Source organism: Musa acuminata, chromosome BXJ2-6, assembly GCF_036884655.1.
Source record: "Musa acuminata AAA Group cultivar baxijiao chromosome BXJ2-6, Cavendish_Baxijiao_AAA, whole genome shotgun sequence".
Lineage (NCBI taxonomy): Eukaryota > Viridiplantae > Streptophyta > Magnoliopsida > Zingiberales > Musaceae > Musa > Musa acuminata.
The window spans coordinates 17,828,630-17,838,739 of NC_088343.1; the positions used below are offsets into that span (position 1 = coordinate 17,828,630).

A 10,110-nucleotide genomic window follows, 5' to 3' on the forward strand; every position below is an offset into this window, starting at 1 on the left:
CAAGGTTGTACCTGATACAAGAAAATATGTATCATAATCTAAATAAGTATATAGGGATTTGAGTACGTGTGATTCTAATGTTTCAAGTAAGTTGCACATATTTTGATCAAACCAAATATGACAAATATTTGGTTGAAAAAAAAATATATCTAGCATATTAGATAAAGCTTAAGTTTGAATAAGATTGTATGGTCGATTATTAGTATAACTCTTTAGAATATATTATTATGGAATCAGAGATGAGAGAAGCAAAAAAGTAAGTAGAAAGAGAAATAGTTTGGTTTCACGCGTACCGAAGGTAAGCAGAAGGATTAGCGCTATAACAGTTCTCATCCTCAGTTGCTCCGGCGACATGCACCCTAACCCTTAGCTTCTTCTTCTTCTTCTTCTTCTTCCTCTTGATCCTTCGTTCGTATAAATGTGTAGTATGTGAAGGAAGTATTTAAATGTGAGTAATAACATAGAAAAACAAGCATAATGGGCAATATCTACTTGATTTGAACTGCACGTAATGTTTGAACGGAGGAAATACAAAATCATCACACCCTTTCCTTAGAGATGTAATTATAATAGGTAAATAAATAAATTATCAATTTAAAAAAGGAAAATATCTTAATTAAATTTTTGGGTGAGTAATTCGATCAACATTTCTATAATTTAGTCCAACCGATCGCAAATAAAATAAAGCAAGAGTGAAGAGGAAAAACTTGTCCATCACATCTCTGATTGGGTAAATTATCGCCTCTGATGCCTCTTGACTTAATCTACCATAGAGGCCACAAATAACAATAATTACCCTCTTCCAACTATAGTTGAACTAGGAATGGATAGCTGGCCTCCTTTTTTTGTTCGATTCTTTGGCCTTAAGAATGAGTGATTGCCGTGCCCAATTGGAGAGCAAACAGCTAATTGAACGCAGTCTACGGTCGATCTTTGACCCTAGATACTGAAGGTGTTCTTACCTTTTGCAAAAAAAACTCATCCATGAGTTGTCATGAAATATTCACAAGGCTACTTCTTATTGTCGGTGAGTCGATCACAAGTTTGGAGAAAGGCAAAAGAGAGAATGGAAGGGGGAGATAAGGGATGCTAAAGAGGTGCGCAGCCACCTATTCTCCACAATGCCTTCCTTGTCACCATGGACCTTGCCTCCCGCATCTTTTCTGAGAGTGCTCTCATTGTCATTAGTGAAAAAGAGAAGTCTAACTTGGGCTTCAGAGGGACCAGATCAAGACCTCTTTAGATCTCGGTCTTCATACAGGTGGCACTACAGGATCTTGGTGTTTCCACCTTAAGGCACTTTGGGCAAACCTATGCATACGGGTCCAGACCATGTCGGGTTGATTGGGATATCAACAACATCTTCCCTCATTATTTTGGCACTAGAAGAAGGGACCGATATTACAACAACTCCTGCCCATCAACTCTCTCAATGAACTTTCGAGAAAAGAGGCTTTGCCCTTGACCTATGGCACTTTCATCCGAGAGGGGCAACAACTACTCTTTTCGTACATGGACATATCCACCTCGAAGCAAATGTTGATGTGGTACTGGCGTCTATTCATTGGCCTAGGCCTTTAAGCCTTGGGGATGACCTCAAGCCACCTTCTTATCCCCATCAAGGTGTTCTTAAAATACTCATCTAGCACATGTAGATACTAACGAGCATGATATATGGCTCCACTTATGTCCTAGTTATCACAATAAATGATACTACTAGCTCAACCATAGTCACTGGCTCAATCGCTACCGGCATCGACACCCATCGAGGTTCCTGCACCTAATGTGGTGTCGATATCCTAGGAGCACCTGAGAACCATCAAACCACCAGTTGAAGGGGCACTTTACTCCCCAACTATGAAATTTTGTGGAGCACAACACTACTCTACCATGCCTAAATTTGAGACCTAGTCAATGGATTTATTAGAGGATTCTTTTGAATCTTGAATTTTGATGATGAAACCAATTGATAAGCGTTTATGATTTGATCTACGTTTTGAGTGATGCAAGATGCTTCAATCAGAGAGAGACAATTAAAGTGGGAAGAATCATATTGGGCCGGAGGAAAACATGTTAGAAGATTAGACGTCGGGCCGAAGGATCGATCGACGTATCGTCAGAAGGCTTCGAGCCATAGATTCGGACATCGGGCCAATAAGAGCAGATATTGTGCCAAATCTATCAAAGTTGTGGAGGTCAAATGGCGGATTGAGATTTACGCCGCAAGAGAGGACGATGAGCCGAAGAATCTGACGAAGCGTCGATGGACCAATGACATGCCGGACAATATGATTCATGCTTAGTAATAATTGTCTAGATCGAAGTGTTTTTTTTTATGTGCAAGATTAACTATGATAGCAAGACATAAAGCAAAATGAAGTCTCGGAGTCAAGAACGCGATTTCGTTGGGAGTTCAAGAGTTCGTCGGAAGTCCGGACGTTCGTCGAAAGTTCTGCCAGAACCAACCGAGAGGTCCAGAATCTTGCCAAAGAAGCTCATCAGAACTTGCCAAGAATATCATCGTGAAGTCCAGGAGCTTGCCAGGAGTTCGTCGGAACATTGCCGAGAGATCGTCGGAAGTTCGCCGAAAGATCGCCGGAAGAAACCAGACTTATTTTTCTTAGAATATGTCTTAGGAATCATAGTTAGCATCTAATTAGATTTGGAATTGGGAGGTAATCCCATCAACTCTATTAGAGGCCAACTAGGCCCAAAGTTGTGCTGGTTTGGGTCGGATTCAAGGCCCAACCAGGGTGCTGAAAGCTTTGCCGGTGGTGGCAACGCATGGGGAACAACACCCTAGGAATTCTGGGCGGTGGTACTATCAACAGTGAATGCTACCAATGGTGGTACCACCCAGGAATGGTGGTGGTACCGTCAGAACCTAGGATTCTTCGATCAGAGAGAGATAATTAAAGCAAGAAGAATCATGTTGGGCTGGAGGAAAACGTATCAAAAGATTAGACATTAGGCCGGAGGATCGGTCGACGTATCGACAGAAGGCTTTAAGCCATAGATTCGGGCATCAGGCCAAGAAGAGCAGATATTGTGCCAAGGATATCGGAGTTGCAGAGGTCAACTGGCCGATTGGACAATAGGCCACAAGAAAGGAAGATGCGCCGAAGAATTGGGTGAAGCGTCGATGGACCAATGACATGCTGGACAACATGATTCATGCTTAGAAATAAGTTCAACTGAGAGCAAAAAGAAAGGAAACTCTATTGTAATTGTGTGTGAAACTCATCTCAAAGTTCTAAGTGTTGGAATAGTTTGAGAGAGGAGTAAGTGGGGGTGTAAGGGTTATCTCCTAAATCCGGTAAATGGAGAATCGAGTTGTAAAAGGTGGTTGGTCTTCGCCTATTGAAGGAAGACCGATAGTAGATGCCGGTGGCCTCGACGGAAGAGGAATCGGCAGAGTGGATGTAGGTCACAACAACCGAACCACTATAAAAAAATGGTTTGCCTTTCATTTGTGCAATTTACATTAAACTGCAAATGGCCTTCTCATTACTTGCTATGCTCTTCTTATTGCTATCAAAGTTAAGCATTTTTTAAATCGGTTTTACCGTACAAAATAAAATTTCCATAACCGACGTAATTTTTACCGCAGCACTAATTCACCCCCCCCTCTTAGTGCCAACTCATTCCTAATAGATTCCATATGGATCCAACTATGAAATATGGATCGATGTTTAGAGGAGATGTAACGAGAGTTTAAACAATCCAAATGGGAAGTGTTGGTCAACCCCAACTTAGGTTGATCGCTATTGACCCAGAAAATCTAAGAAAATGTCGATTCCAACAAACTTTCACCTCCCATCATTAGAGGCATTCGATGGCATTATCGACTTGATGGGGCACATTATAACTTTTCATGCTCAAATATAGTTGTATGATACTTTGGATGCCCTGATGTGTCACACATTCTCAACCATATTAAGATGTCTAGCACAAGAATGATATGCTCGTCTGAAGTTGCTTTTTGTTGGTTTAAATTTGAACTTCACTTTCTTGAAATGTGCTGCCGAGACCATTAACAGCAATGCTTCTTGGACTCAGACAAGGGAAGGAAGAGATGCTTGTTGACTTTGTGACATGCTTCACTAATGAATTTCGAGATATAGGGGATGCCCATCAATTGCTCATAAAAAAGACCTTATGATGGGGTTCAAGCCCTCTCATCTCTTTTACTCATTAGTGAAAAGCCACCAGCAATGATACCAAAGGTACTTTTGAGAACTAATCAATATATTGCTACCAAGACAATGGTCTCTAGTAAGCGTGAGGAGTTAGGCAAGATGCCAAAGTTGGAGCAACTATAATCCACTATAACCCAGAGATCACCGTGGCAAAGGAGGAACGAATGACCCAAGTTATCTCACCCAAGGTATGAGCTAACCCCCGTAAATTAGTTTAGAACTAAAGTTTTTCTATAGATAAAAGAGAAAGGGCTCTTAAAAGACTCTCAGCCAATGAAGACTCCATTACCGAAAAGATATGGTTCCAAATACTGTGAGTTCCATCGAGATTATGACCATGCCATGGAGGATTGTTGTAACTTGAAAAATCATATATTGACGAATTTATATGCCAAAGACACTATGATCGGTTCATCCAAAAACGTTGGAAACCCACACCCCGGCTTTAGGAGTCATGAAGAGATAGATTGACATCATCATTGGTGGACCTGCCTTAGGGCGAGATAGCTTCTCAAGTTGTAAAGCTTATGTCTATGCCACCATTGAAAAGAGCCTAAGGATAAAGGGTGACCTAGAGATAAACTTCAAGAAGGAAGAGATAGAGAACCTTGACCTGAACCTTGATGATGCCTCAATAGTTTCAATAAAGATAATCAATTCTTTGGTGAATAGGATCATGATCAACACATGTAGCTCTACCGATATCCTCTACTTTGATGCTTTCCAAAAACTCGGGTTCTCGACTAATAACCATAACCCTATGTTTTCTTCATTTATGGGATTCATGAGCGATTTTATCTCCCCTCATGGGACCATGAACCTGCATGTCTTATTCGACGATGAGCATTACTCCAAAATAATGCTAGCTAGATTCCTAGTAGTGGATATCTATTTAGCATACAATGCAATCATATGTCATTCCATGTCGAATAGACTAAGGGCAATGGTGTCGACCTACCACATGGTGTTGAAGTTCTAGTGAACAGGGTCATGATTGACATAGGTAGCTCTATCGATATCCTCTACTTTGATGCTTTCTGAAAACTCAAGCTCTCGACTAACAACTATACCACTCTGACTTCTTTACTAACAAAATTTATGAGTGATTCTCTCTCCCACCATGGGACTGTGAATCTGCATGTCATATTCGGAGATGAGCATTATTCCAAAACAATGTTGGCTATATTTATGGTGGTAGATATCCCCTCAATATACAACGCAATCATAGACCGAACCACATTAAATAGCCTAAGAGTGGTGGTGTCAATCTTTAACATAGTAATGAAGTTTTTAATGGGAATTGGAATTGGGGAGCTAAGAAGTAACCCAAGGGAGTCGTGCTAGTTCTACCTGACGGTGATCTCTCTATCGAAGAAGGCTCATTCTAAAACGCCACCTATAGACACCAACGGCTTCGCCAAGTCCACCTCACATCCTAAACCGATGGAGCCGCTGATTGAGGCTGCCCTAGACAAGGCTAGAATTGATTGAACTGTCAATGTCGAAATGACACTTCCTAAACAGAGACAAGTGCAACTCATCAACTTTCTTTGGGAGAACACTAAGGTATTTACGTGATCACTGAGAGGCATATTAGGAATCGACCCCAACATAGTTCAACATCACTTGAACATTATTTCGAAGGCAAGTTAGTGAAGCAAAGGCCTTAGAAGTTTGCTCCCAACCACTAGTAGGTAATTATTGATGAGGTAGATAAGTTATCAGGAGTTCGATTTATTATTGAGATGCAGAACCCCCAATTGTTTGCCAATGTTATACTCATTCAAACGTCCAATGAAAATTGGAGGATGTGTGTTGATTATACCAATTTCAACGAAGCATATCCAAATGATAGCTATCCACTTCCTTAGATTGATTAGGTTGTTAATTCTGCCTATAGTCATAAGCTCACCATTTTTATGGAAGCATTCACAATTTATAATCAAATCAGAATGGCATGAGAGGATCCTTAACACACTTTCTTTTTCACCGAATGAGACATATTTTGCTTCCGAGTCATGCTATTCAGGTTAAAAAATGTGGAGGTGATGTACCAAAGAATGGTGAACAAGATATTAAAACACAAGATCGGAAGAAACATTGAAGTGTATGTAGTTGACATGATAGTAAAAAGTTGGACAATCGAATTGCATTTGACAGACTTAACGGAAACATTTGAAGTCCCAAAGAACTTCAACATGTGCCACAATCTAACTAAATGTGCTTCCGGAGTCAACTTGGGAAAGTTCCTCAGATTTATTATGCACCAAAGGGGAATAAATATAAACCCCAAGAATGTGAAAGCCATATTAGAGATGTGCCACCACCTCGGTCAGTAAGGGAAGTCCAATAGTTAATAGGGTGAATAACAGTGGTTAGCCAATTCTTATCCCAATCGGGTGATAGGTATTTACCTTTTTTCAAGACATTAAATAATCTAAAGGACTTCCTACGGATAGAAGAGTATCATGAGGCTTTTGAAAGGCTAAAAGTCCACCTTGCCTAATTGCCACATCTCACTTCCTCAACCTCGGATGAAACTCTAAGCCTTTACCTCATTGCCACCTAGGTGGTAAGGAAGCTGCATTCCTATTTTCAAGTGCATGCTGTGTAAGCGAATACCGGCCAATCACTCAGATAGGTCCTCTTTCCGTTTGATGTCTCGGGTTAACTATTGAGGTGATCAGTAGAGTTGGATGAGTTTGAAATCCGATATGTTTTGAGGACTGCAATAAAGGCACAAGGGTTATTGGACTTTATTTTGGAACTATCTCACCCTTTGCTTGAGATCAACAACTATATCCCACCAGCATGGACATTATTCAAGGATGGCTATGCAACCTCGTATGGGGGCCGTGCGAAACTTGTTCTGAAAGGCTCGAACAAGCAAGCGTACAATTAAGCTCTCTGATTTGGGTTCAAATCTCTAATAAGGGTTGATCTAACTTTCAAAATAAAACTATGGAGATTATATCTTAATAAAAAATTTATTGGTTCCGAAAACATAAAGGGTAAATCAAACAACCAATCACAAAGAATAAGAGAGTAACTTAAAGTGAATTCCTTGGGAGAGATAGAGGTTCATCAAAATGAAGATAAAAAATAAATTATAATAAAATTTCAATAGATAAAGACCACAGAGAGGATGAAAAATATGTAACACAAATAATCATAAAGAGAAGAATCATTGTAACAAAAGAAAAGCTTAACGTTACAAATGCAAGAAGTTTGGTGATAGGGTAAAATACTATTATCACTTTTTAGAGAAAAGGGGCATCTGAACTTGTTTTATGCATGCTAAATTGTTCAAGAATAAAAGAATGGACTATGGCACATGGTTAGTGTTAGTAGGAACCATACGATTAGTTTGATGTAAACTCATTATTATCGATTTAAAAGTTTTCAACACCCACAATCTCCATGCCTCCAATCGGATTGATCATGGTCAAGAAACTCCAATCGGATCGATTTAAAAGTTTTCAACACCCACAATTTAAAAGTTATCACAAAGTTGAGATAACTACCATAAGAAACTTCAAACAAGAAAAAATAGAGGATTTCGAGTGAAGACCAAACCTTTAAGGTGCTCGGGAAAGGATTGATCATGGTCAAGAAGCATGCACGCTAGAGACTAAATGGGTTTCAATCTCTATTTCCCTCTCCATCGAGGTATTTATAAGGGTCAATTTAATTGAACATTGGGTAAATTAGCTAGCTTAGTGAGACTCTGGTTCCCATTGGTGACTTATGTATTTACAAAATACTGTCTCAGTTCATCATATTTGATTAGATCTTGGATGTGATTAGATTCCAAAGGAGGAACCAAATATGGACAATAGTAAAAGGATTTCATTCTTAAACAAAAATCTAATATTGGATTAACTTCGAAGCCTCCCATGATTGTCTAGGTTCCATTAATGAAATCTTCCTTGTTTGAATGACATCTTCAATCCCTTAATTTTCTATCAAAGATTTACAAAATCAATTGGCCAAAAATCTATTATTTTTGGCTAATTGAGACTTGACATATGAAATTAAATTAGCACCTATTGGACATCTCATGTCAATGGATCGGAGTCGATGAAGAACTTTACATTAGTAGATCATCTAAAGGAAATATTCCCTTATTAACTAACCAATGGTTATAAGAACAACAATATATAAAACAATTTTCTAAGATATGTTTTCATTCCAAACTTATTAAACAGATACTTACAGGTTTTAAATACCTATAGATTCATACTACCATGATCGATGGAGGAGTTTTGTTAGATAAACTTGACACAGTCTTTTGCATGAAGTGGGATATGAAATACATGCGTCTACGATTCTGAAGGTTACAAGGAACTCCAATTCCAAGTAGGTCATTCAACCAACCGACCTGGTGCTGCAACTGCTTCCACAAGAAGCCAATTTAATTTTACCTTAACCTCTACCTTAACATGAAGCACATTTCAAGTGATGAGTCCGACGTTGCACGAACAATTGCAAGGAATAGACAACCACCTTGTGAAATGTATGCCTAAAGCTAGATCTTGCTCTAACTTGACTATGCCCTAAGATAACTATTTCATGTTGATTGAATATTCGAGATATCTTTAACATGGTCTCATCTTCTAAATGTCCTCAAATCGACCTTAAGTTGACAACAACTGTGCATTCTAATCACATCGTGTCTTTGAGGCAGCTGAAGCTTCACTTGACCAGATGGGTTACTACCTAACCTGCTCATCTCAGAAGCTTCATGTAAGATCTTCAAATTCACACATCCTTAAGTACTTCAGACGGTGTTGATGATTCAAAGCTTGCTCGCTCAGTGTATCATTAGAATTAAAATGCACTAAAACGAAGAAGCTGGAATCGGAAGGACAAGTGCAATAACATTTCTTGACTACTCTAATTTTAGTTCCAATTACGATGTCCTTTAAATATTCTGCTTTGAATTGGACGTGTTTAATGATCTTCCCATCGTAAAACAATGCTCTCAATGCTGTCATCCAGCGAATGACGCACTTGCTCTGACCACTCACCACAGCAAAAGGTGCGTTAGTGCACTATCAAAGAAGCGGAAATTAAAAGCGTATATTTCAGCCATATCTACCAACAATAACTCCAAAATTGAGTGTCTGGTAATGAAAGCAGGTGAAGGTAGAGGTTTAGGCTGAGGGGACGCAGGTGGCGCTGGAAACAGCCATGGGGTAAGAGAAGGGGTTGGCGTACTGGAAAGAGATGGTTTCGCCCGGGCGGAGGGGGCGGCCGTCGTTGAGGAGGCAGTCGTTGATGCTGAGGCGGCGGAAGATGCGGGGGTTGATTTGGCGAGCGCTGCTAAACTTGCCGCAGCTTAGGTGGATTTGGCCCATGGCACACCCGTCTTTCAACGGGCAAAGATTCTGCACATTCACCGTGTACGTTGGGATCCCACTGGGCAGCGGCGGCGTCGCGTCTTGGTGCAACACGATGTCATCCATGCTGCACTCGTTTCCTATCCGATTTGTCGATTTGGAGGAAGAGGACGAGGACGAGGACGTCACCGTTGCACGCAAACCACTAACACACATCAAGGTTGTACCTGATACAAGAAAATATGTATCATAATCTAAATAAGTATATAGGGATTTGAGTACGTGTGATTCTAATGTTTCAAGTAAGTTGCACATATTTTCATCAAACCAAATATGACAAATATTTGGTTGAAAAAAAAATATATCTAGCATATTAGATAAAGCTTAAGTTTGAATAAGATTGTATGGTCGATTATTAGTATAACTCTTTAGAATATATTATTATGGAATCAGAGATGAGAGAAGCAAAAAGTAAGTAGAAAGAGAAATAGTTTGGTTTCACGCGTACCGAAGGTAAGCAGAAGGATTAGCGCTATAACAGTTCTCATCCTCAGCTGCTCCGGCGACAT

The 10,110-nt window shown here is 39.8% G+C and overlaps 1 protein-coding gene across 1 annotated transcript; it reads right to left on the reverse strand.

Annotated features, from left to right (window-relative positions):
• Nucleotides 1-9,355: 9,355 nt before the first annotated feature.
• On the reverse strand, nucleotides 9,356-10,110 carry LOC135613896 (TPD1 protein homolog 1-like). Its single transcript, XM_065110910.1, has 2 exons — nucleotides 10,050-10,110; nucleotides 9,356-9,768 (listed from the first exon to the last, which is right to left on the reverse strand). The coding sequence occupies exons 1-2, from the start codon at nucleotides 10,108-10,110 to the stop codon at nucleotides 9,356-9,358; spliced, it is 474 nt and encodes a 157-aa protein (XP_064966982.1).

Coding starts and splice junctions, on each gene's coding strand:
- LOC135613896 (XM_065110910.1), bottom strand. CDS start 10,110: ATGTCGCCGGAGCAGCTGAGGATGAGAACTGTTATAGCGCTAATCCTT. Junction 9,769..10,049: donor AATCCTTCTGCTTACCTTCG/GTACGCGTGAAA, acceptor TTCTTGTATCAG/GTACAACCTTGATGTGTGTT.